This window comes from Canis lupus, chromosome 7 (genome assembly GCF_003254725.2).
Source record: "Canis lupus dingo isolate Sandy chromosome 7, ASM325472v2, whole genome shotgun sequence".
Lineage (NCBI taxonomy): Eukaryota > Metazoa > Chordata > Mammalia > Carnivora > Canidae > Canis > Canis lupus.
This window is the reverse complement of record NC_064249.1, coordinates 25,076,875-25,104,430: the sequence shown is the minus strand read 5'-3', so window position 1 is coordinate 25,104,430 and position 27,556 is coordinate 25,076,875. Positions and strand designations below refer to the sequence as shown.

Below are 27,556 nucleotides of genomic sequence, written 5' to 3'. Positions count from 1 at the left end.
AGGTACCTGGTTGGCTCAGTGGGTGGAGTATGCAACTCTTGATCTCAAGGTTGAGAGTCTGAGCCCTGCTTATGGCAGGTAGTTTACTTAAAATAAAACTTTTTAAAAACAAGGGCGCCAAGGTGGTTCAGTCTGTTGAGTGTCTGCCCTCAGCTCGGGTGGTGATCCCAGGGTCCTGGGATTGGGTTCCCTGCTCACTGGGGAGCCTGCTTCTCCCTCTGCTGCTTCCCCTGCTTGTGCGTGTGTGCGCGCTCTCTCTCTCTCTCTCTCTCTCTCTCTCTCTCAAATAAATAGATAAAACCTTAAAAATGAAAAACGGGATCCCTGGGTGGCTCAGCAGTTTAGTGCCGCCTTCAGCCCAGGGCGTGATCCTGGAGACCTGGGATCAATTCCCGCGTCGGGCTCCCTGCATGGAGCCCGCTTCTCCCTCTGCCTTTGTCTCTGCCTCTCTCTCTCTCTCTCTCTTTCTCTCTTTCTGTCTCTCATGAATAAATAAGTAAAATCTTTTAAAAAAAAAAGAAAAAGAAAAAATCAAATGATTAAGAAAAAGTAAATGCAAAGTCTTTTTGTTAACAAGCTACATAGATAATTACATAAATGTAGTACATAGTGAAGACACATGATTATTATAAAAAGAACATGGGAAATGGCATGGATTTTTGTTGTTAATTTGTTTTGCCCGTTTAGGTTTTGGGCTCAGAGTTTTTATCCTAACATGTTCATTTGCTTCATTGATCAGGCAAAACGTCTTCCTGGTCCTAAGGGATTCCCATGGGCTTATTCAAGTTGTCATCCCCCAGGATGAGGTAATAGATTTGCTGCTGTTTTCTGAAAGCCTGTTTGATGCTGTAGTAGAGTAAGCGAAGTATGTTGGATAAGCATGTTTGAGGTCTTAAATTCAGAAGTTTCTCGTTAATGAAAACCAAAAACTACCAATAAACAATATTAAGACATATGACAAACTGGGGAAAAAAAATATGTGCAACTCATATCACAGACAAAGGACTAATGGCTACTACAAATCAAAATAAACAAAAAAAGCCAGGGAACTGGGACACCTGTGTGGCTCAACGGTTGAGCACCTGCCTTCGGCTTAGGGCGTGATCCTGGAGACCCGGGATCGAGTCCCACATTGGGCTCCCTACAGGGAGCCTGCTTCTCCCTCTAAGTCTCTGCCTCTCTCTGTGTGTCTCTCATGAATAAATAAATAAAATCTTTAAGGAAAAAAAAAGACCAGGGAACCAGTAAAAGTATGAACCCAGGATATGGCAATAAAATGTACAGAAGAAATGTAAATGGCTTATAGACATGAAAATATGCCCAACCTCACTCATAGGTAGAGAAATCTAAAGTAAAACTACACGGAATTATCATTTTTGGCATTCTGGACTGACAGTGCACCGCGTTTGGGAAAACAAGTGCTCTTACATTCTTGGAGGGAATACAAACTGGCACTAGGTCTACCGTGGGCAGTTTGGCAATATCAAAATAGTAAGTACATATGTCTTTTTAAATATTCATTTCTAGTCAGTTATCTTACAGCTAGACTTACAAAGCAAAATACAAGGTTCTTCCTTATAGGATCATTTTCAGTAGAAAGAATTGGAAAACCCAGATGTCCCCCAATAAGAGACTCGTATAAGAAGTAATATACATCCCTACACCCTAAAAAAAGATTAAAGAAACTCTTTATGTGCTGATATGGAAGAATATCCAAAACATATTGTTAGATGAAAAAAACAGGATACAGAAGAGCATGCAGAGTGCTGTTATCTATATAAATAGAGGGTGTGTGTGTGTGTGTGTGTGTGTGTGTGTGATATGAAATACTCCTGGAATAATACATACATATCTGGTGACATTGGTTACCTCTGGGAAGAAGGACTTTTTACTGTATATCTATTTGTACCCTTTGAATTTTGAGCCATGTGAAGGGTACCACCTGCTCAAAAAAAAAAAAGCATTAAAGTTAGACAAATAGCTCTCATCATGCTTGTTGGGCAATATTGGTTTTTCTTATGGTAGTGTTTATAAATGCTTGTATACCTATGAAACATCTCATTTACTCAGCTCTTAGTCTTTGAAGTAAAGAGCAATGAATTATCTTCCAGGGATCAGGATCCAGAGATGAGCATAGCTAACCCAGGAGAATTCCTTTCATTTGGACTCCATTATTGCTATTGCATGTAACTGCCCCTAAGACTAACTCTGGAAATAGTTACCTTAAAAGCGTATAGGAATTGTTTCTATCAATCATTGTTCTCCTTATTTTCCTTTAAGGAAAAAAATTTAAAACTCTTAATAGTTTAACTTGCTGTTTCATGTGGAGTCAAAATGGGGATGCAGTTTACCAAATTCTTTTTCATTAAGGGCAACCTCAGTATTTATGGCAGGTAAGCTATGAGTATTAATATTTTTCTAAGCCACAGACTGCAATTACTGCAGTCATTCATTAAATTCATTTTGTTTGTTGGAACTGTTTTTCTCTCATTCTGTAGTCAGCTGCTTCTGTGAAGAAGATTTTATGTGAAGCTCCTGTGGAATCGGTGGTACGAGTGTCTGGGACAGTAATTTCCCGACCTCCAGGACAAGAGAATCCAGTTAGTAGTTTATAAATGGTCTATGTAAATTTTATTTGTATACCTTTGCTCTGTCTACACATTCAGGCAACAGAGATTGAGTACCTGTTAGACATCAGGCTCTGAAAGCTCTCTGGGTTCTACGAATGAACCTACAGAGTCCAAAATCTTCACTACAAACACACACCAATGTGAGTAGGCATGTTAGGACATCTGTTAATGAGCTCATCAGCCACAGATTCACGTAAGAATATCAAAATCATGCACAGACATTTATGCTTTAGACTATATGCCAAAAGCACTCATACATTTTACGTGTATAAATAAATGCATGTGTTTCACAAATGGCCACTGTGTACATGTCCTGATGAGTGATTTTTTTTTAATAGGTCTTCTCTCTCTCTCTCTAAGAAAATGCCAACAGGTGAGATTGAAATCAAAGTTAAAACAGCTGAACTTCTGAATTCCTGCAAGAAGCTGCCCTTTGAAATTAAGGACTTTGTGAAGGTACCATCCTCATTATTAATAGAGTATCTAGAAAATGTTGATAACCAGTAAAGTGTTTTCAGTTTTTTAAAGAAAAACTTTAAGTTCTATGAAATTAAGCATTTTATTATAGACTTATCATGAAGTGTTCTATGGTGTTCTGAATTAAGCTATTGCAGTTCCTAAATACTTAGGCTGCTTTATCAGACAGGTTGAAACATGGTTCTACCTTTAAGACCTGAGGTGTTGTTTTCAAGGTTTTTGTTGCTGTTGTTTTCCATTTTGAAAGGAAATTGTGCCTAGCATGGAAATGGTCAAATGGCATAGGAGATCCTACATCTGTTAACTTTAAGCCTCTAACAGTAATAAAATGCTTGATTTCCGAAGCATATACATCTGATTCCTATAAGTTAGGGTGTACTTCGCCAAAGTTTGAAGGGCTGTTGAAGCCAAATAGCTCTGGGTGATTATACATGGATAACCTGCAGCTTTGACGTAGTTATCTGCAGTCGTAGATGTATATACATCTAGTTTGTAAACTAATCTGTAAAAAAAAAAAAGTTTTTAAAATAACTGTATGGCCACTTAGCGTTACATTTAAATTCTTAATACTTAATCTTTTAATGAGAAAAAGCAACATAATTACAGGATTGGCCTTGAGGGGGAGAGGGAATATAGTTTTCCTGTAGCTAACCCTTCAGAAAGAAATGACAGTTCTTCCTTTTCTGGTGTCAAAGAGGTAAGCTAATCCAGGAAAAAGGACTTTTTAAAAAAGTCAGCACAGAGAGAGATGCAGAGATTTACCGCTTTGAAAATAAGCAAACCTTCTCACTGCTTCCTACTAGTACAACCATGGAGATTCCCTATGCTGTCCCCTTGCATTTCTTACATTTGTAGTCCTGCTCAGGTGATGATGTCATAACTGTTTTGTCTGTATTTTTAAAAGATCTTTGAAGTCTTTAAATATTTTTTTCAGACTCAACTATGGGCTTAAAGGAATGGATAATTGTTTAGTGAGGGTAGGCAAATTCCAATCAGCGAAGGGTGGTGGTAATAATAGTAAAAAAAAAACAAACATAAAATCTATATTAGTAACAAACTTAGAAGTTGTAGGAATTAAGGATGGTAGTGTACTCACAAATGGTGAAAACTAGAGATAGAACTGAAGTTTTTGAAAATCCAAACTCTGTATTAAAATTAATTTCTTTTTAATATTAAAAATTTAAACATGAAAATCTTTAAATTTGTTTAGAAAACAGAGGCTCTTCGTTTGCAGTATCGCTACTTAGACTTACGTAGTTTCCAAATGCAATATAACCTGCGACTGAGGTCCCAGATGGTCATGAAAATGCGGGAATATCTCTGTAATCTACATGGTAAGGGACATGCCTGAATGTTCTAAAGCTTTTTCACTTGATCTTAGCCAAAAGGCCAAGAAGCGATTGTTCTAGAGCTTTTTAGCATCTGTTCTGTTTTATTCAGTGTTTTATTGTATCCTCTCTTTAGCATCATTGGGTCAAAAGTTGCCAGAGGTCTGGAATTCACATAATGTGTAAAGCAGTGAAGAAAGGTTAATTTCCAGATGTTTTGTCCTAGAGCACAATTAGGTAACATAGAGCATAATTTAGTTCCCTGCTGGGTCACAGATACAGTCTTTTAAAGATGCCGTGTTGAAGGGTTAACAGCCCTTTGGTTGTTACCTATAAGTTTTCTTGATTCTTTATCATGCTTATACCAATTTGTTGGGAGCTCAGAAATGTCCTTTGAATTAAACTAGACTCTTTAGTCAGTCCTGGGAGTTTTTCTAGTATATTTGCAAAGTTTTTTTGCTATACAAGCAGAGCATTTGGAAAACCAAAACAGTTCAGCAAACAAGAATCCATCAAATAGAATTATTTTGTGACAGAAGTATCACCTTATGACCAAATAGGATTTTATGAAAATCTTCAGCTTCTTTCTTGGGTAGAAATCAGTATTCAGTAGGCTTGATAAATTCAGTCAAAATTCCTAATTAAAATGTAGCCTCAGATTTGTTGAACTGTACCATAGACAACATATTTGACAAATTCCTGTTATTCTGCCACTTCCCTCTTTTTAGGATTTGTGGATGTAGAAACACCAACATTGTTTAAGAGGACTCCCGGGGTATGTATATTCCTTAAGTCAGCCCACTAATAATGTCCTTTTAGATAGGAAACTGAACCACTTTGTTTTTATATTCACATAGTTCTATTTTTTTCATATATTTTACTGCTTCACAGTGGTCATATTAACTAGGTTTGGTTAAGAGTCAAGAACCTAGGACACCTGGTGGCTCAGTGGTTGAGCGTCTGCTTTTGACTCAGGGCCTGATCCCAGGGTCCTGGGATTGAGTTCTGCATCGGGCTCCTGGCAAGGAGCTTGCTTCTCCCTCTGCCTATGTCTCTGCCTTTCTCTCTCATGAATAAATAAGTAAAATCTTAAAAAAAAAAAAAGTCGAGAAATTTTTATGGGTATTTTGAGACAGAACACTTTTATTCTACATGAGTTTTCCCCTTGAGGCTTATAAATGCAAATCAGTAATGAATTAGTTCCTTAAAAATAAACTCCTTGTGGGGCGACTGGCTAGCTCAGTCAGGAGAGCATGTGATTTTTTTTTTTTAAGATTTTTTATTTATTTAAGAGAGCGCATGCAAGAGCACTAAGTGGGGGGGGGGTGGCAGAGGGAGAGAGAGAAGCAGACTCCCCGCTGAGGAGGGAGCGCAATGTGGGGTTCGATGGGGGTACTCTATCTCATGACCCCGGGATCATGACCTGAGCCGAAGGCAGAGACTTAACCAACTGAGCCACCCAGGTGCCCCAACACATGACTCTTGATCTCAAGTCGTGAGTTCAAGTCGCACATGGGTATAAAGATTACTTAAATAAATAAAAAATCCTAAAATAAACTCCTTGTTCATTAAGAATTGACATTTCTAAACATTGTTATTTAATCTACACAGTCCATGGACTTACAAAACTATAGTTTAAAAAAGCAGTTAGCAATTATTGGATTGCACAAAATTCTTTTAGATAGTAGCAGAATTGGGAATTCATTTCAACAAGTATACATTTATTACCTACCACATGCAAACATTGTTAAAAGCCTACTAGGTGCAAGCCTTTTGGAGGAGTAGAAGATGAGCAAGAAATGATCTCTGTCATTTTCTCTTTAGTTAATTTCATTGATGAACTGAAGTGTCAACTTCTACCAGGTCTTAGGTTCAATTTTTTTTAACAATATTTCTACTCTTCTTCTCTCATTAAAAGGGTGCAAAAGAGTTTGTAATACCATCTAGGGAACCTGGGAAGTTTTATTGTCTCCCTCAGAGTCCTCAACAGTTCAAACAACTTCTAATGGTTGGTGGTTTAGACAGGTGAGCCTTCTTTATGCTGGTAGTAAGTTGTCAGAAAAAGAAAGGGGAGGGTGGTGGGGAGAAAAAAAGAAAACACAAAATTATCTGATCTCTTAAAAGTGTATGATGAGCATTTGGAAAATACTTGTAAAGTACCCTAAACATTTGTGGTCATTATTTAGTAAAGATGTATTGGGTGACCACCATGTGCAAAGCCCTATGCCAGTATAGATGTGCAGGGAATTAAAAACACAAAAGAGGGCAGCCTGGGTGGCTCAGTGGTTTAGCGCTGCCTTCAGCCCAGGGTATGATCCTGGAGACCTGAGATTGAGTCCCATGTCAGGCTCCCTGCATGGAGCCTGCTTCTCGCTCTATCTGTGTCTCTGCCTCTCTCTCTTTTTGTGTCTCTCATGAATAAATAAATAAAATCTTTTTAAAAAAAAAAAAGATTTTAGGGCCCTGGGTGGCTTAGTTGGTTAAGTATCCAACTATTTATCTCAGCTCAGGTCTTGGTCATGAGTTCAAGCCCTGAGTTAAAAAAGAAAGAAAGAAAAGGATTTGCTCTCCAGGAGTTAATATAGTAAGGTGGAATATGGTAATAAATAAACCAACTGGAATAGAACCTAAAGATCGATTTGTTGAGGGCTGCAAACTAGGTTTTGTTTGGGGAAATACTATTTTAAAAAAACTTTGTGAGCAAGGCCTTCTGGGACAGTGTTGCATCTCAGCAGATGAAGATGAGAATGGGAATGGCATAGCACAGGAAAGCTCAAGTGTATTCATGGAGCAGTAAGTATTTCAATTTGGCCAAAGCAAAAGAGTGTGTATGTATGTATGTGTGTATATATATGTATATATATAAGCATAAACTGCATTACATGCCAGTCTAATATATGAATATTGAAAGGTGCCATTGTATATGTTTAAAACAGCATATAGAATAGTTTTTATAAAAAAAAAAAGAATAGTTTTTATAGGTCTACTGTGTATCTACTTAGATTAGAGCATTATAAAGAATTTTTAAATTTCTTATGTCCTTTAGGTACCATTATTAATTTATTTCATAGACTGCACTGCCATGAACTTTTGTGGAAAAGTATGTGTATCTTCCTAGAAACATGACTCAATTCATGCTACTTTTCCAATTGTAGGTATTTTCAGGTTGCCCGGTGTTACCGAGATGAAGGTTCAAGACCAGACCGACAGCCCGAGTTTACTCAGGTACTAAGTGATACTCACTTTTCTCTCTTAGTCAGCCTTGCTCCAGCCAAATATTTCAAGACTGGGCAGTAAATTTATATATAGGCAGGCCTTGTCCAATTGCACTTTGCTTTATTGTGCTTCTCAGACATTGCATAGTTCACAGATTGAAGGTTTGTGGCAATCCTGTCAGCACTGTTTTTCCAACAGCATTTGCTCACTTTATATTTTTGTGTCACGTTTTGGTAAATCTCACAATATTTCAAACTTTTTCATTATTTGTTTTGGTGATCTGTGATCAGTGATTATGACTCACTGAAAGCTTAGATAATGTTTAACATTTTTATCAATAAAGTATTTAGGTACATTTTGTTTTAGACATAATGTTAATTGCACGTGTCATAGACTATAGCATAGTATAAACATAACTTGTTTTTTTAATATTTTTAAATTTTTTTAAAATTTATTTATTTATGATAGTCACAGAGAGAGAGAGAGAGAGGCAGAGACACAGGCAGAGGGAGAAGCAGGCTCCATGCACCGGGAGCCCGACGTGAGATTCGAACCCAGGTCTCCAGGATCACGCCCTGGGCCAAAGGCAGGCGCCAAACCGCTGTGCCACCCAGGGATCCCTAAACATAACTTTTATATGCAGTGGGAAACCAGAAAATTAATTCTTTTTCAGAAAATTACTTTGACTTTCTTTATTATGGTATATGCTTTATTGTGGCAGTCTGGAACCGAACCCACAATAGTAGGCCAGTGCTTTACTTCTCATTACGTTTTATCCATCAGATATTTAATTAAAGTAATCTGCAGTTGATATACTATTTACTTTTTCATCCATTTCATGTGTCCTTTTTATAATGAGTATGGTTATCAGCTAAGAAATGCCAGAGATTCCTGCAGTATTTTAGTGGTTGTTGCTAGGATAAAGTTCTTAAATCTCTTACACATTAAGAACCAAGAATTCTATAATTGGTATTTAATCTGTCTAATCTCCTTTAAAAAATTTATTTATTAGAGAGAGTGCATAAACAGGGGGAAAAGGGAGCCTGGACAGAGGGCTCAGTCTCAGGACCCTGGGATCATAACCTGAGCTGAAGGCAGACATTTAACTGACTGAGCCACCCATGCACCCCTAATATGTCTAATCGTTAGACTCATCAAAGCTGTTTTTGTACGATTGCATGTTAATCAGTGTGGTGAAACAAAATCATAAGCTTTGGAGTTGGGCGGACCTGGGGTCAAATGTAGCTTCATTACTTACTAACCGCATGTACACAGGCAAGTTACTTGGCCTCTCTGAGCCTTAAGCCATGAGGATAGTGATGGGAACCAAACAAGTTGGTACATGTGAAGCATTAGCACAGTGCCTGACATAAAACAGATGTACAATAATATTTATCCTCCCAACCCCCACCCATGTATTAAGTATTTATTTGCAGAATCCTAGAAATATGTTGAAACCAGAGTAATATATAAATATGTACATATTAATATTGTGGCTCTTCAAGTTACTTTCCATATGTTATTTTGGTTGCAGATTGACATAGAGATGTCTTTTGTAGACCAGACCGGCATCCAGAGTCTAATTGAGGGCTTGCTCCAGTATTCCTGGCCAAGTGACAAAGATCCTGTGGTAGTTCCTTTTCCTTCTATGACTTTTGCTGAGGCATTGGCCAGCTATGGAACTGATAAACCTGACACTCGCTTTGGGATGAAGGTATTTCTCTTCCCTTTTTCAGGACTGTGCCACCATAGTCCTCCAGTCTTTTAAACCACTTTGAAATTTACAACCAGTTACACATAGTTATATTTTTTGTTGTTGCCTTAGCTTGTTACCAAGCTATATAGCAAGAGAGAATAATAGCATGTCAGCACTACAGTACTTTTTTTTTTTTCTATCTACTATGTTCCAAGACCATTTCCAAGACTAACATTCTTGCATAAAGTTTTTATTACTGACAACTTATTTATTAATTATATGGACATGAATAGTCACTTGAAAGAAAAAAAAACCCTATTTCTTTCCTGTTCAATTTTTCCTAAGCTAAAATGGCACTTGAAGGCAAATGATTAAGAGTTATTCTTTGTTCCTAGTCTACAAAGAGCTCAAACATATGGAAATGTTTATTGAAATTATTAAGATCTCTACATATTTTAACCAAGGGTAGGAGTAGAATTTATATCAAGTAGTTTCCATTAGCAAGCCTCTCAGTATTTGCTCTTAGAGAACAGTGGCTCTTCGTGTCTGTAAGGCTGATGGCATTTCTGTATCAGAGTTCTCAGTGCAAATTCTGTAGAAATTGAAGTCCCACTTCATCTATAAAGAGATAGTGCTCAATTCTTAAGATGAGGAAAAAATATATAAAATGCCCTAACTGCCTACTTACAGCTGCAGCTTAACCACTCCTTATTTCCTCTTTTGTAATATGGAAGAGCGGTGCTTAAATCAGACTTCTCAAGTTAGATTCTTGCTCTGTGTTGTCTTGGCCAAGTTATTTTCTTCTCTATGCCTTGGTTTCTTACTGTATTCCATGGGGATAATGAGAGCCCCTATTTCATACTCCTGTGGTACTGATTAAATGAATTAATAATGATGAATAGTCCATTAGTACATTAATTCCTGTCACATGTGCCCAGCCCATGGTAAACACTGTGACTGCACTTTGTAAACATGAACTTAATGAAATCTACTCGCTTCTTTAGAATCTTATTTGTAAAATGCTTTGAGATAAAATTTACTTCACTTTTAGTTATTACCTTTTTTTGTTACCCATTTTACAGATTGTAGATATTAGTAATGTGTTCAGAAACACAGAGGTTGGATTTCTTCAAGATGCACTTAGTAAACCCCAAGGAACTGTCAAAGCCATGTGTATCTCTGAAGGAGCAGTAAGTGATGCGCAGTTCTATTCCTCTAGAGTGTATGTGGGAAGTAAATATGTTCAACACTGGCACATTTAAAAAACAATTTTTTTTTCCCCAAGATTTTTTTTTTAAGGATTTTTTTATTTATTAATGAGAGATACCGAGAGAGAGAGAGAGAGAGAGACAGAGACACAGGCAGAGGGAGAAGCAGGCTCCACGCAAGGAGCCCGACATGGGACTTCATCCCGGGTCTCCAGGATCAGACCCTGGGCTGAAGGCGGCGCTAAACCGCTGAGCCACCCAGGCTACCCTTTTTCCAAGATTTTATTTATTTATTTGAGAGAGAGAGAACAAATGAGGGAGAGGGAGAAGCAAACTCCCTGCTGAGCTGGGAGCCCAATGTGGGGCTCAGTCCCAGGACCCGAGGATCATGACCTGAGCCAAAAGCAGCTGCTTAACCGACTGAACTAACCAGGGTCCCCAGCAATTCTTTTTGTAAGAGTATGTATTTTTAAGAGTGCCTGGGTGGCTCAGTCAGTTAAGTGTCCAACACTTGGTTTCAGCTCAGGTCATGATCTCTGGGTCCTGAAATTGAGCCCCCAGTTGGGCTCTGCACTGGACATGGAGTCCGCTTGAGATTCTCTCTCTCCCTATGCCCCTCCCCACACTCTCTCCCTCTCTAAGAAAGGAAAAAGAATATATATTTGTATATAAAGCCTAACAGTGTCCCTGAAAATATAAGTAGAGAATAAAATCTTGTGTGAGTTTATATTCAAGATCTAGAGTTTTTTTTTTTAATTTTTTTTTTTAAACTTTTATTTATTTATGATAGGCACATAGTGAGAGAGAGAGAGGCAGAGACACAAGCAGAGGGAGAAGCAGGCTCCATGCACCGAGAGCCCGACGTGGGATTCGATCCCGGGTCTCCAGGACCGCGCCCTGGGCCAAAGGCAGGCGCCAAACCGCTGCACCACCCAGGGATCCCAAGATCTAGAGTTTTTATCTTCCTTTTAAAAATGCTATAGGGGATCCCTGGGTGGCTCAGTGGTTTGACGCCTGCCTTTGGCCCAGGGCGTGATCCTGGAGTCCCGGGATCGAGTCCCACGTCAGGCTCCCAGCATGGAGCCTGCTTCTCCCTCCTCCTGTGTCTCTGCCCCTCCCTCTCTCTCTCTCTCTCTCTCTCTCTCTCTCTCATAAATAAATAAATAAATAAATAAATAAATAAATAATAAATAAATAAATAAATAAATCTTTTTTAAAAATGCTGTAAAGTACTCCCATACTTCATTTGGGATCATTCCCACCAGTCATGAGCATGAAATAGTGTTCATACCCTGTCTGCCAGCCTCAGTTTATCCAGAGGCTCTCAGCCTCTATCAGCTCCAGCATCTCCCTTGCATGTTGGTTTTGGGTCTTCCAAGGGCTCTGGTCTCAACTGCATTCAATTGCATTAATAACAGGAGGAGGGGAAGGAATGGAGCTGTGAAGAGCCAAAAGGGGAGGGTAAGTGAGGATAGGAGAAAGAATGGCTGGGCTTTAAAAAAAAAAAAAAAAGAATGGCGGGGCTAGGCAACCCTGACTCTGAAGTGATGAGATGCATCTGTTTTCTGTAGTTAGCACATCTGCTTTGAACAGAATTTGGTAAGAGGAATTCCAGAAGCCCTTTGAAATTATTATTTTGAAAGACAGCTCATTTGTAGACTTGAACATATTAGTGTATTCAAAATGGGAATAAGAATTCAATCTCATTACTTTTTATTCACATCATATGTTTAGTGGAAAGTAATTTGAGCCCATACTATAATGAATGCGTTCAAGTAAGCTCAGTGTAACACATACACTGCTGGGTATTATTGTTTGCACCAATTTGAGTATGTCCAGTCTTCCCCAAGCAATTTATAAGAAGTGCAAGATTATGAGCCATGTCTCCATTTTTTTGTACCTCCCATACCTAGTCTAGTACCCCAAGAATATTAATTACAATGATAGTCAAAGGCATTGAAATAATTTAGAAAAAGTAAGATATAAAGAATTTTAAGAGGGGCAATTGGGTGGCTCAGTGGTTGAAATCTTTTAAAAAATAAAGAGTTTTAAGAGATAAGCATATTCTGAGTTCCTTTCTGACCTGACAAAGTTATTTTTTCTTAGACAATTCAATTGTAAAGATTTGAACATTTTTACCCTATATATTACATATGCAGGCTCTTCTGTGGAATACATTCATAGTTGTTTCCAGTGAGGCCTGCATAATGGAAGGGGTGGGGATGAAGGATAATAAGCCCTGTAATAAGCTTTAAAATTTTGTCATTTGGTAGCAGAAATTAAATTTTATATTGAATCCTACTATTGTGATGGAAGGACACAAAATGTATTTATATCCCATTTGATATCATAGACATGTTTATGAACTTGTCATATTGGTGAGTTCACTTTGATTTTCTTTCATCAGAAATACTTGAAAAGGAAGGACATTGAATCCATTAGAAAATTTGCAGCTGACCATTTTAATCAGGTAAGGAGTTGATTACAACTATTTATTTCCCTTTTTAGGGATCCATAAGTGTTAGAACTCTTTATACAATCATTAGTTTTGAGGTTTTGTTTTTGTTTTTAAAGATTTTTATTTATTCATGAGAGACACAGAGAGAGAGAGGCACAGACAAAGGCAGAGGGAGAAGCAGGCTCCATGCAGGGAGCCTGACATGGGATTCGATCCTGGGTCTCCAGGATCATGCCCTGGGCTGAAGGCGGCGCTAAACCGCTGAGCCACCCGGGCTGCCCAAGGTTTTGTTATTTTAGACCATTCTTCTACTTTTCTTCTTTTTAAAGTTAATCTAATCCAAAGGTATAACTCTAAAGACTTCGACTTAGACAGTTGAGTTCACCATTAATTAGAATGTTAAAGTTCAACCATAGTTTTTAAAATAAATATGGAATTTTAATCCAGTCAGGATTAGATTAGAGCCCCATGTGCCCAAGGTTTGGAAAAAAAAAAAAAAAAAAACTGTATTCATTGTTGTTCCCATACCCTTTTAAAATTCTGAATACACCATTGCCAGACACATTTTGTGGTGTTGGCTTGGTGAATGGAGGAGCTGAAATCCAGAGGAGCAGGAGTGAGGAATGGGCCTTCTTACCTCGTCACGGGACTTGTAAATTGTCTCAGCCTTCTCAGAATCAGTAACTTTAAAAATAATCATGCTCTTTGAGTCATTAATTTTCTGCGCCATACTTTGTAAAAAAACATCTAAATATGAGGAAAGTATGCTCATTACAGCACCTTTACAACAGAAATAAGATGAAATTCTATGGGAATAATTAAATTAATGTATCATCAGAAGAATTAATACCAAATTTCCTTTTTAAAGAGTTTGTAGTATGGGGGACATGTTCATGTAATGATAGTAATAGCAGATAATGTTTTAGGTTTGTTTTATGCCTTTGATAAAATTCAAAATTGGCCTCTCTAGATCTCCCAATTATATTTCTTTACTTTTATCTTCCTAGTGTTTGAAGTTTGCATCTAGGAACAACAGGACCAGGAAATAAGCCTGAAGGTTAACTTCAATAGTCTTTAGTTGATGGAATTCTTTACATGTTCTTCTTTTCCTCTTCACTTTTTTCTTTTACCTTTGTCATTAACTGGATTTTTTTTTCTTTTAATTTTTATTTATTTATTTATGATAGTCACACAGAGAGAGAGAGAGAGAGGCAGAGACAGGCAGAGGGAGAAGCAGGCCCCATGCACCGGGAGCCTGACATGGGATTCGATCCCGGGTCTCCAGGATCGCGCCCTGGGCCAAAGGCAGGCGCTAAACCGCTGTGCCACCCAGGGATCCCTGGATTTTTTTTTTTAATTTTATTTATTTGACAAGCTGGGAGAGTGGCAGGCAGAGGCAGAGGGAAAGGGAGAAGCAGGCTTCCTCCTGAGCAGAGAGCCCTATGTGGGGCTTGATCCCAGGACTCTGGGATCATGACCAGAGCTGAAGGCAGATGCTTAACCAACTGAGCCACCCAGGCGCCCCTTAACTGGACTTTTATAGAAGAAATGGGCACTTCTTCTGTTTTTTCAATTTATTAATATATTTTAACTTGGCTTTTTTTAATATGTGTATGAATTTTTAGCAATATGCTACATGCACATGGTTAAAAACGCAAATAGAAAAAAAAAAACGCAAATAGTAAAGAAGGATTAATAATGAGATGCAACAAGTGTCTGCTGTAAGCTCACACCATTCTAGTCCCGCACCATCCAGAATGTCTCTGTTTTTAGAAATCTATCTACATACTGGTATTTTTGTGTGTTTTTTTAACTTATCCATTTTAAACTCTGTTAACTTCCTGCATGAGAGATAAAGCTCCCACACACAGACTTTACCTATTCTATACCTTCTGCACAGCTCTCTTTCTGGACCTTTTCTTCATTTCTCTTCTGAGTTGAAGCCACTCTTCCTGGATCCAGATCTTCCTCTTATTTTACTGTATTATATCCTCAAGTAACTTCCTAGGAAAGCATGCAAGAGATACACACACTTGCTTAGTCCAAAAATGTCTTTATGGGGATACCTGAGTGGCTCAGTCGGTTAAGCATCTACCTACAGCTCAGGTCATGATCCTGGGGTTCTGGGATCAAGCACCAGATCAGGCTCCCTGCTCAGCAGTAAGTCTGCTGCTTCTCCTCCCTCTGCTCCTCCCCCTGCACATGCTCTCTCTCTCAAATAAATAAATAAAATCTTAAAAATAAATAAATAAAATAAATAGGGCCACTTGGTTGGCTCAGTTGTTTAAGTGTCTGCCTTCGGCTCAGGTCATGATCCTAGGGTCCTTGGATAGGGTCCTGTACTGGGCTCGCTATTTAGTGGAGAGTCTACCTCTCCCTCTGCTCCCGCCCCATCCACTTGTGCTTTCTCTCTGCCTCTCTCAAATAAATAAAATCTCTAAAAAACACAAAAACAAAAATAATGTCTTTGTGTTCAAAACCTCACACCTAGGGATCCCTGGGTGGTGCAGCGGGTTAGCGCCTGCCTTTGGCCCAGGGCGCAATCCTGGAGACCTGGGATCAAATCCCATGTCGGGCTCCCGGTGCATGGAGCCTGCTTCTCCCTCTGCCTGTGTCTCTGCCTCTCTCTCTCTCTCTCTCTCTCTGTGACTATCATAAATAAAATTAAAAAAAAAAAAAAAAAAACCTCACACCTGATTACTAATTTGACTTAGTATAAAATTCAGAATTGGCAGTCATATCCTTTTAGAACAGTGCTGTCCAGGGCACCTGGGTGGCTCAGTTGGTTAAGCCTCCCAACTCTTGATCTTGGCTCAGGTCCTGATCTTGGGGTCTTAGGATCTAGTCTCACATTGGACTCCCCGCTGAGTGGGGAGTCATCAACTGGAAGATTCTCTCCCTCTGCCCCTCCCCCCACTTGCTCTCACTGTTTCTAAAATAAACCTTTTTTTTTTTTTTTTTTTTTTTAATTCATGAAAGACACACAGAGAGATACAGGCAGAGGGAGAAGCAGAGGGGGATCCCTGGGTGGCTCAGTGGTTTAGCGCCTGCCTTCAGCCCAGGGCGTGATCCTGGAGTCCCAGGATCGAGTCCCGCATCGGGCTCTCTGCATGGAGCCTGCTTCTCCCTCTGCCAGTGTCTCTGCCTCTCTCTCTCTGTGTATCTCATGAATGAATAAATAAATAAATAAAGAGGGAGAAGCAGTCTCCATGCAGGCAGCCAGATGTGGGACTCGATCTCGGGACTCCAGGATCACGCCCTGGGCCGAAGGCAGACGCTAAACCACTGAGCCACCCAGGGATCCCCTAAAATAAATAAATCTTTAAAAAAAAAAAAAAAGAAAGAACCATACTGTCCAACAGAACTTTCTATGATGGTGGAGATGTTTTACATCTGCATCATCCAATATGGTAGCCACTAGCCGGCATAGCTCTCAAATGCTTGAAATGTGGCTAGTGTACCTGAGCTGAATTTTTAAAATTTTATTTCATTTCAATTAATTTAAATAGGTACATGCGAGTGGTAGCTGCTGCATTAGACAACACAGCCTTAGCTTGTTGAAGGCACTGCTTTTTTTTCTCTTGTACCTGCTGTTACTGATGAAAGCCTGATGCTGAAATGAATTTATTCCTTTACAGCAAACCTGATTATTTTCCTTTGGAAGCATTCAGCCTCCTGATTCTTGATGTTCCAGAATTTCAATTTGTGTACCTTTGCGTCATTTTGTGTTGATGCGTTGTACACTACAAGGGCCCTTTCAATATGATGGCACCTGTCTTTCACTTGTGGAAAACTGTTCTATTACTAATTGTTTTGACTTCATCATTCTCTCTATTCTCTTTTTTTGGAATTTCTTTTAGTTGTATTTGGACCTCTTTGGTAACTTGTATGTTTCTTTTTTTCCCCATGTGTCCTTTCCAACCATTTCTTTTGTCCTTTTTATTCTTTCTGAGAGATTTCTTCAGCTCTTCTGTTGAATTCTTTTTTAACAATTATTTTTATGGCCCTGTAGCTGTTTCTTGGCTTTTTCCCATCATATTTTATTCTGGTTTTATTGACAAAATATAGTTTGTTTTTGTTTTGACAAAATATAGTTTTGAGGATTCAGTCCTCCTTTGGTCCCTAAATTACCTCTTTCTTCTCAGGTCCTTTTATTCTTTTTTTTTTTTTTTTTTTTTTTAAATACTGCAGAACTTCTTTGATATATGATAATTATTGATTGCATATATTTGGAATGAGGCATTTAAGCTTTTATTTTTTTTATTTTTATTTTTTAAAAGATTTTATTTATTTATTCATAGAGACAGACAGAGAGAGAGAGAGAGAGAGAGAGGCAGAGACACAGGCAGAGGGAGAAGCAGGCTCCATGCAGAGAGCCCAACGTGGGACTCAATCCAGGGTCTCCAGGATCACGCCCTGGGCTGCAGGCGGTGCTAAACCTCTGCGCCACCTGGGCTGCCCTTAAGTTTGTATTTAAATTCCAGTTAGTTAACATACAGTGTAGTATTACTTTCAGGTTTACAATTTAGTGAGCCAGAAAAAAAAAAAAAAAAAAAACAATTTGGTGAGCCAGTACTTCCTTATAATACCAGCGCTCCTTACAAGTACACTTCTTAATCCCCATCACTTATTTCACCCATTCTCCACTCACATCCCAGAATGAGGCATTTAAAAGATGATTGCGGAGGACGCCTGGGTGGCTCAGCCATTGAGCATCTGCCTTCTGCTCAAGGCATGGTGCCAGGTCCTGGGATCAAGTCCCACATTGGGCTCCCTGTGAGGAGCCTGCTTCTCCCTCTGCTTGTGTCTCTGCCTCTGTCTCTGTGCTTCTCATGAATAAATAAATAAAATCTGTATTAAAAAAAAAAAGGGTAGGTTTAGTGTAGGGGGGGAACAGCAGAGCCATTGACCATTCCCTGAGAAACCAAAGCTCCATAAGAGTCCTGAGCCTGCCCTCTAGCCTTCTGCAGGGTAGAATCAGTTCCTTCTGTGCTGAGACCACTCCATATTTCTCCAGGCCAGAGCTTCTTGCTGCTTTAATTGTTCCTATTCCATTCATTTGCAGCCTACCACAAATTTGCAGAAATCTCTTTGCCAGTGGGCCCCCCCCACCTTTTATTTTTATTCCCTTCTGTTTTTGATTATGGTGAGATTAATTTTGTAATTCCTTTAGTATCATTTTGAAAGGGTTGAGGGAGGGAATGAAGATCATCTCATGTTCTATTGGGAACAAGAAATCATTTGTACAGCAAGAAGAATAAATCAACCCCACTTTAAAAAAAAAGAATGTGAATAAGTCTTTTTCTTTATCACAGGAAGTCTTACCTATATTCCTGAAAGCCAATAGAAACTGGAATTCTCCAGTTGCTAAGTCCATAATGGAGGAGCAAAGATCAGGACTAACGAGACTAATGGAAATCCAAGAGGATGATGTGGTCCTGCTAACTGCTGGAGAGCACAAGAAAGCAGTAAGAAAAACTACCTTTAAACATTTGTGCTGTTGATGCTGAATGATGCCTCTCTTCTCCTGTGTACATAGTACATACTTAAAATTGACTTTTAATTTCATAAAATGAAGCTGTTCTACATGAGTTTTGTGTTAATAAATACTTTTGAGCACTAAATAATGCATTGTATCAAAACTAGAGTTTTTTTTTTTTTTCCATCAGCTACTGGCCTCTATTGGCATTGCTCACACAGTGGTAATTGTGATAATTGGCATTGTTCACACAGATTAGATCTGGCTCTGATTAGGAAAGCTACTTAGGTAAAAGGCTATTTATTGGTATTCCTTGTAGGACTGTGAAAAAATATTTTCATTGTCAAGGTTTTGCAGATTAGGAAAATTTGGTAATCCCAAACTTTTGTAGATAATGCATTCCTAAAAATGTGGAGGGATAGATCAGAAGTCTACTGGACTGACAGACATCTCTGGCCCTACTTGGTCAAGGCAGGACCCTTCTTTCTCTGGAACAGCAGCTGTCAAGTGATGAATACCACCATACCCTGGCTAAATCACCACTCTGCAGATGTATGGAAGACTGAACTTAGCCATAGAGATCATTGTAAAATACATAGAAGTATGGAATATAAGTCAAACGTGAATATTGAAAATATAGGAAGGTCAAGTGCAATATAAATTCATTGTTGCACTGAAGTACAACATGATTTCTTTATAGCTATGGTGTCTAATTAGTGCTTTATCAAGTCCATTCTTCTAATAATGTGCTATTGTTTCATTGTTTCTTCCAAAGGAAAAGTTTCAGAGTTCCGTTTCAGTGCTAAATGTAACCTACTGTCAGAGCTGGCCGGCTGGCTTAGTTGGAAGAGCATGCAATCTTGATTTCAGGGTCATGAGCTCAAGCCCCATATTGGGTATAGAGATTACATTAAATAAATAAAATTTTTAAAGATATCTTTTAAATAAGTAAATTAAGTAAATGTAATTCCCTGTCTTTCCCCTGCAATACTGAAATAAAGAAAGCTATTTAATTACAAATTTATTTTGATACCATAGTCATGTTTTTAATGAACTCATTTATCAACATTAGTTTCTAATACCACATGAACAGTGCTGATAAACTTGCTGCGGAATGCACCAGTTCATTACTTATAAAAGAGCTTGGGATTTTGTATTATATGAATATCCTGCTGCAAACTCATTTGGTCATTCCACTTTCCCCTAGTATGAGGTTGAAACTGCTGGTGGTGTTCTCTGAGGAAGATACCGTTCAAATTCCTACTAGGATTCCTTGAAAGAACTGGAAACCAGACTTACAACGAATAGCATTAGCATTCTGAATATGTCACAGTTCAAGTATCCTGTGTGGATATTTTATGTAAGCTAGAGGAAGCCATCAAATGATATTCAGTACATGTCTCCAGGCCTGGTTTCCATTCTGACAGCCCCTTCTCATGGAAGATCTGCATATTGTAGTACTTAGCACTTAGTAAGCTAATTGTTTGCTCAGCATGGTTCTGAGTATTTTGTGTAGATTAATTCATTTAATACTCATGCCAGTGGTATTGAGAGAAGGACTGATACAGTTACTATTCTAAGATAAAACTGAAGCACTAAGATTAGAATTTGCTCACACAACAGTGAGGCAGTGGCGGAACCACGTTTCTAACCTATGAAGTCTGGCTTCAGAAGTCACCTGGGTGGCACAGTAGTTGAGCATTTGCCTTTGGCTCAGGTTGTAATCTCAGGGTTCTGGGATTGAGTCCCACATCGGGCTCCCTACAGGGAGCCTGCTTCTCCCTCTGCCTGTGTCTCTCTCTATGTATCTCACGAATAAATAAAGTCTTTAAAAAAAAGTCACTCTTAAACAAACCTCTCATCTGTACTGTCCCTCTAATAATAGCCAACATTTATTGGATATCAGCTATGTGCCAGGCACTCATTAGAGCCTCAAAATACCCCACAGAAGAAGTCAGGAAAACAATCCCATCAGAGCTGCCGTAATGGCACCGCACATGTCCTATCTCACTAGATCTTCACAACAGCCTTTTGGAGTAGATCTGCTTATCTAAACTATCCTATGGAAAAGGGTGCAGAGAAGCAAGTCAGTAGCCAAACTGGAGATACAGCCAGGTCAGGCAAGCTCAGGTACCTCTGCCCAGTCACTGTTACCAAATCGTCACCTGGTCTACCCAGTGTGATGGTCATTGTCAACCATGTTTCAATCCCATCATCCTCCGATCTTTGTCCCCCAAGAGGCCCAGAGTATCTCATCTATTAATTGTCTAATCCCTTCTCAGAGGACAGCCCAGCTGGAGAGTCCAGCTTGTGTCATAACGGTTAAATCAATGTTTGCATCTTCTGTTGGCAGTGCTCTGTGCTGGGAAAATTAAGACTGGAATGTGCTGACCTTCTAGAAGCAAGAGGATTGGTGCTTCGTGACCCAGCTCTCTTCTCTTTCCTTTGGGTTGTGGATTTCCCACTCTTCCTTCCCAAGGAGGAAAAGCCTGAAAAGCTGGAGTCAGCCCACCACCCATTTACTGCTCCTCACCCCAGTGATGTCCAGCTCCTATACTCCGAACCTGAGAAGGTACCATGTCTGTACTTCCAAATAAAAAGGAAATGTGGCAACAAAGCCAGAGGCATTCAGATTTCACAGTCTGACCCAGTTCTGGAAGCCTCAGAAGAGATGGTCAGCTTTGAGCCCATAGTTAATACATAGTCTCTGAGTAGCTGCAGTGACTTCAACCTGTAGAACAGAAACTTAGAAATTTTCTCTAATGTAAAGGCTCTGTGAATCTTCTAGGTCCGTAGCCAACACTATGACTTGGTTTTAAATGGCAATGAGATAGGAGGTGGTTCTATCCGAATTCATGATGCGGAGCTCCAGCGTTACATTCTGGCAGAGTTACTAAAGGTAACATCATCTTCTAACCTGTTTGGTTTTTTAACCAAAGTATCTGTTGTTTTAGCTGGCATTGGTGGTATAATAATGAGCATAGCTGCCTTCCAGAATGTTTGTGGGGTTTTTTTCAGTTTGTTATGAATGAAGGATTGACTAGATACAGAGTAGTGTTGGCTTGTCTCTCTACCTTTAGTGTAAGACTGAAAAGTAAATGACCGTAATAGCCGTTTATTAGTGCTATTTGTGCCAGGCACTAAGTTCTTTATACGCACTGACACATTTAATCCTCACAATTACTTTTTGAGATAAATACCCTTATTCTGCCCATTTCAAAGATGAGTGACCGAGGCAGATTAATTAATTTGCCCAGAGTCACACAGCACAGAAGTAAACTGAGCCACTATTTGAATCCAGGTCAGTGGCTCTCCAGCCCGAGCTTCTAACTTCTTAACCACCACCCTGCACAAAAATGATGCAGTCAGAAATGCATGGAAATGATGATGCTAGAGAAAGGGCCAGATTTAAAAGAATTTTGTATCATTTAATAGGGGCAGGGAGGTATTTTAATGATAGTGGGATAATCGGAATTTTAAAAAGAAGAGTCTCTACAGATACATGCTTTAAGAATCTGCAGTTTCTTGATGATTCCAAAGAAGGTCAGGATAGATTTCAGGAAAGAAAACATCCAAGAAAATCTGATCCTGAGAGATCATTTTGCCATATTAACTAACAGGTGGGAGGTAGGGTGAAAGAACTTTATTTGAGAACAGGATTGGAAAAATCAAACCCCAAACTCCCTGTCAGCTTTAAGGACATTGCGACCTCCCTTAACTTCTCTCCTCCCAACTTGAGGCATCCAGTCTTCAGTTTCCAGCCGATTTTCTTCCTTCCTTTAATTGTTAAGCTCATTTAAGAGTCAGTGAAAATTCATTGCTTCTGCTTCTTCCCTACCACTGGTGGTTCTCCGCCCTGCTGCACATTAGAACAGAATCAAGTGGAAAGTGTTAAAAACAAAAAACCACCCCACTACTCCAGATCAATTAAATAAAAGGCTCTAAGTGTGAGGCCTTAGCATTTGTTCCTTAAAAGCTCCCCACTTGTTTCAGATCTGTAGCCTGGTGAGAGAACCATTGTCAGGTACATTTTCAGCATATCCACACATATTGCCCCACATAAGTTAACTTGCACAGCCACCAAAGAACAAGAGTGTTCTTGGCTTACCTTCCTCTTCCCTGCTTAATAATGTTCTCTTCCCTTGACAGGGAAGAGATAGTGATAGGACAGTTTCCTACCTCTCTGAGCCCACATCTCCATGTCCTTGATTGGTGTTACTCTGTTGGCATTATCAGTATAATCCTGGCTACATTTACTGAGTGCCAGGCATTTCTCTGCATGTTTTAATATCTGGGACTTGCCCTATTCTCTTGCTAAACTATAAACCTCCTAAGATATTTTTAATTCATCTGTTTTTTTTTCCCTTTAGCACCGAAGCTTACCAAGGACCCTCAGTGTATATTCAAATTGAATTATGTTTTGAATTTCAGGAAGATGTGAAATTGCTTTCCCATCTGCTCCAGGCTTTAGAATTTGGGGCACCCCCTCACGGAGGAATTGCCTTAGGTAAACAACTCTCCTTTTCCAAGCTAAATTTCATTCCATAGTCCTGTGTCTCCAATTTGGGCTCAGTTTACAAGCAAGGGCAGAGAAGGAGAGGAGAGGGTAAAAAGGATAGGGTTCAAGGAACCCAAGAATTCTAGAAGAATTTAAGTTTATATTTTCATTTTGTTATTTCGTTGATACAGGTTTAAAATGCATTTTACTGGTTAAAGGTAAAACTTGACTGATAATTTGCGTTTGAAAGATTTCTTAATAGAATAAAACTTCAGTCTTAAGTCAGTATTGCTCAGATCCCTGGGGGCTCATAGATGCATTCATAGGAGTCTGGAAAGCACAGCTCCCAAGTATTCAGCTTGTGTGAAAGTAGGAATATGCCAGTGCCCTTCTGCTGTGGTTGCTCACCTTGCTTTTTTTTTTTTTTTTTTAATCAAACATGGAAGAGTGTGAGAAATTTTCAGAAGCTCACCTAGATTGTAGGTCCTCACTAGCAAGGGCTTTTTTTTTTTTTAAACAATTTTACTTATTTATTCATGAGAGACAGGGAGGCAGAGACATAAGGAGAAGCAGGCTCCCTCCTGGGAGCCTGATGCAGGACTTGATCCCAGGACCCCAGGATCACAACCTGAACCACCAAAGGCAGACGCTCAGCCACTGAGCCACCTAGGTGCCCCACCAGCCTGGGCTTCCATCTGTGTTCTTGGAGTACCCTGCACAGCACTTGATTTTTGTCAACCTTTAGAAAACCCTTGCTAAGGACTTATTAATTGCTGTGACTTAATTTGAGCCTATAAATATCCTGAGCATTTTTCTAGAATAAGATAGAAAAGAACCTTTCAGACAGACAGAAGTTCCCTTGAAAAGGCAGGAAACCCTGCTTTGCTACAGCTTGTTAAAGACTTCTATTTAAAAGTTCTTTACAACCTTTGTGGAAAAGTTCTCACACCAGCCTTAGATTACATTCTCATCTGTTACCTTTGTATTTTACTTCCAGGGTTAGACAGACTGATCTGCCTTGTCACTGGAGCACCAAGCATCAGAGATGTCATAGCCTTCCCTAAGTCCTTCAGGGGGCATGACCTCATGAGCAATGCCCCAGATTCTCTCCCTCCTGAGGAACTAAAGCCCTATCATATCCAAGTCTCCTGGCCAGCAGACTCAGAAGCAAAAAAGAGCTCATTGAATCAGCCATACTGTCCAGAAAGTTGAGCTTTTGGGTTTCGTCTGCATTGCTTCCTGAGGCTAAAAACAGACGCGGACTTCTGCCAGGGGTCTGATAAGCAGGTCATTAGGTGGGAGGAATCCAGACCATGTTCTCACCACAATTAAGAAACAGAAGGTATCCGATTTTGACTTGATAACATGCATTATTAGGATTTTTGGGGACTTTTTTTTCAGTTTCTGTTATTTGGAGAGGTGTGAAAATGATCCTTTGTCTGAATAATATACTAGCTTAGTGTTTTCTCATCATGTTTTTCGTGCTTGGATAGTAGATTGTTCACTTAAGACAGAAGTAATCAGACCATGTGAAATGTGGGGAAATGCTTGCCCTTTAGACTAGTCAGTTGTTGGAGGGGTCAATTCAACCACCCTCATCAAGAGAGTCTACAAATTAAGCTAGATAGTGACCTTTCAACTATTAGCATAATATAGTAAGAAACATCATGATATAATGCAAAAAAAAAATTACTGAAATGAAGTCACAGAATCTTAGCGTTTCACCTTGAGGAAGTTACATAAGCCTCCTTTCCTGCTTATATGAAACGGAAACACTACTTGCTCTGGCTACCTCACGGGGCTCTCCTTGCCAGAGCTAGAGAAAATGATGTATATGAAAGGAAATGTAAGTGAAAAAGCTTTGAAAAACTATAAAGCATTGTACAAATGTAAGATAATGGTATCATTTATCTGTAAACAGATACAAGTATATCTATGTATCTTATAGCCTAAGATTAAATAAAACTGATATCTAATAGTATAGGAAAAACAGTAATTTTATTAATTAGCTTTCTGTTTCTTTTTTTTTTTAATATTTTATTTATTTATTCATGACAGACACAGAGAGAGAGAGAGAGAGAGAGAGGCAGAGACACAGGCAGAGGGAGAAGCAGGCTCCATGCAGGGAGCCCGATGTGGGACTCGATCCCGGGTCTCCAGGATCATACCCCGGGCTGAAGGCGGCGCCAAACCACTGGGCCATTGGGGCTGCCCTCTATCTTTAAAAATAATTATTGGGGTGCCTGGTTGGGTCAGTGGATAGAACATGCAGCTCTTGATCTTAGGGGTGTAAGTTCCAGCCCCACATTGTATGTGAAGATTACTTAAAAATAAAGTCTTTAAAAAATAATAAAACAATAATAATCCCTAAATAGCATTTCTTCTCAATCATATGTAATTGAAAATACTGATCTTGGGCCAACCTCAAATATATAGAAAAGTGAACACCGACTATTGTAATTTTCTTACACATTCTATGACATAAATAAAATTTATACTTAATCATTATGAAATGAGAACTAGGCCTTAATTAATGAAAGTGTTCTTTTCTCCTTTATCTCCACTTTTGCCTTGACATTCTTTTGAAGTATAATTTCTAAGTACCAAGTATCAGTCTATATCCTTGCCTAGTTTTCTTAGTGTTCTAAGCAAAACAATCCTTTAGTTGTTTCTATTTGAAAATAAAATCAGCTTTCCTTCCGGTTTTAATCCGGTTTTAATCTCTTGCTCAGTAGACCAAGAAGAGTGTGAATGTTTCTCACTGCTGCAGAAAAGTGGTTCACCGTTAGGTGGAGATATTTTCTAAGTCCTTTTTTTTTTTAATTTGTTTTTATTGAAGCTCGATTTCCCAACATACAGTATATCACCCAGTGCGTCATCACGTCAGGTGCCTTCCTCAGTGCCCGTCACCCAGTCACCCCATCCCCCCGCCTGCCTCCCCTTCTACTACCCCTTGTTTCCCAGAATTAGGAGTCTCTCATGTTTTGTCACCCTCTCTAATTTTTCCCACTCATTTTTTCTCCTTTCCCCTATAATCCCTTTCACTAATTTTTATATTCCCCTGTGCAAGTGAAGCCATGGTATTATGCTGAGTGAAGTAAGTCAACCGGAGAAGGACAATCATAAAAAGTAAGTCCTTGAACCTAATCTTCCCATCTGTGAGTGTACTCTGGAGCGAGAAAATTCTTGCTGGCAGGGCCTTCCTGGTGAGAAAGGGTATCCAAGTCTGTCTACCCTTTCTCGGTGGAGAGAATTTGTAGAGATACCATTTAACAGTTGGGGAAGTGGAGTTTACTTCCATATATCCCCTGTGGGATAAGTGTAATTCACTGTTGATTGTGGGAAGCCTGATTCTGACTAAAATGTTGTCTTTCTATCCTGGAAATGAGAGTTCCAGAAGACACTTAAAATCCAGAGAATATATTCTAGGCTATAAATACCAAAGGCTACCAGTCCTCAGAAGTCAAACAGTCCTATGTTTCAAAGACCTGGTCATTTTGGGCATCACTTGGCTTTTCTCCAGTCTTGCCTCTCTGGGGAAAAAAACAAAATGCTTATTCTGAAATCCAAGGAAAAGTCACTATTTTAATCTTTATGAGTGGGGGTGAAATTTTAAATTGTCTTTTCTCAAAAATTAAGGAACTACTTAATGAAGTTGAAAATAAAACAGCCAAGACTTTGAAAGGCACAGTGTGATCATACACCAGACGCTGAGTTTATTTCAAATCCTATTTCCCCACTTTCCTAAGAAAGTTCCTAAGAAACTTAGATTTATCCTGTGTTTCAGGTTTCAAAAACATGGTAAGCCAGTGCCAGCTACAACGTCAATAGTTATTTTTATTAGCTTCAAGAGAGCTTTGTCTTATGAACAATATTTCCTTTTTGGGAACAGATTGTCAGATGATGAGTACGATGGGATCACTTTATGCTCTTGGGCTTTCCCTGCATAAAATGATGCATCTATCCAACTACTCCAGTATTCCCTTCTCCAAAGAACCAGAACTCTGTAGCACTGATCACATTCCTTGCTACTGGTTTTTTAAGCATAACCCATCCTAAAAATACTGCCTTAAGGATACTTTTTTTTCCCTTATTTTGAGGAAGGTGAGTTACTTTGTAACATGAGAAATAACCAAGTACATTGTAAGAATATCAGAGGAGACAGCTGTGTAAAGAGTTACACATGTAAGTCCTGCAATAGTGCACATTTGAGTCAGTCTTCTCTATTTAAGACAATGTACTTGGTAGAAAGAGCTTGTGTGAGTTGGACAAACCTGAGTTGTTGTTTTCATTGAAATATATGAAGAAAACCTGGCCTCACATAAGTGTGAAGTTGGAAAAGGGAGAAGTATTTCAATAGCCTTCCTGATGATTACGGGTATTCTTCTTTGATACTATACAAAAGCTTGACAGGTTCCTTAAAGGTTAGTGGCAATGTGGAATCTGAAATCCTATTGATAAACTTTTCTAAAGACCATTGGGTTGACCTTGTATTTTGAATACAACTTTTATGCATGCTTTTGTAACACCACACATTGATCATTTGGAAAATATTGGTACACTGAG

The 27,556-nt window shown here is 39.1% G+C and overlaps 1 protein-coding gene across 7 annotated transcripts in view; it reads left to right on the top strand.

Annotated features, from left to right (window-relative positions):
• Positions 1-25,509, top strand: part of DARS2 (aspartyl-tRNA synthetase 2, mitochondrial) — a 28,781-nt gene extending 3,272 nt beyond the window's left edge. For 4 of the 7 annotated variants that reach the window (XM_025430272.3, XM_025430271.3, XM_025430270.3 and 1 more), the window contains exons 4-18: positions 740-806; positions 2,499-2,600; positions 2,991-3,086; positions 4,318-4,441; positions 5,164-5,210; positions 6,354-6,460; positions 7,591-7,660; positions 9,186-9,365; positions 10,430-10,537; positions 12,963-13,025; positions 18,329-18,481; positions 20,846-21,064; positions 21,281-21,391; positions 22,924-22,999; positions 23,988-25,509. In XM_025430272.3, coding sequence (XP_025286057.1) covers positions 740-806; positions 2,499-2,600; positions 2,991-3,086; positions 4,318-4,441; positions 5,164-5,210; positions 6,354-6,460; positions 7,591-7,660; positions 9,186-9,365; positions 10,430-10,537; positions 12,963-13,025; positions 18,329-18,481; positions 20,846-21,064; positions 21,281-21,391; positions 22,924-22,999; positions 23,988-24,202 — 1,738 coding nt within the window. In that variant the 3' untranslated portion in view covers positions 24,203-25,509. Of the gene's footprint in view, positions 1-739; positions 807-2,498; positions 2,601-2,990; positions 3,087-4,317; positions 4,442-5,163; positions 5,211-6,353; positions 6,461-7,590; positions 7,661-9,185; positions 9,366-10,429; positions 10,538-12,962; positions 13,026-18,328; positions 18,482-20,845; positions 21,065-21,280; positions 21,392-22,862; positions 23,001-23,987 lie in introns of those variants that run through there. The other 3 variants (XM_049112267.1, XM_025430273.3, XM_025430274.3) reach the window with 3 other exon arrangements.
• Positions 25,510-27,556: the final 2,047 nt, after the last annotated feature.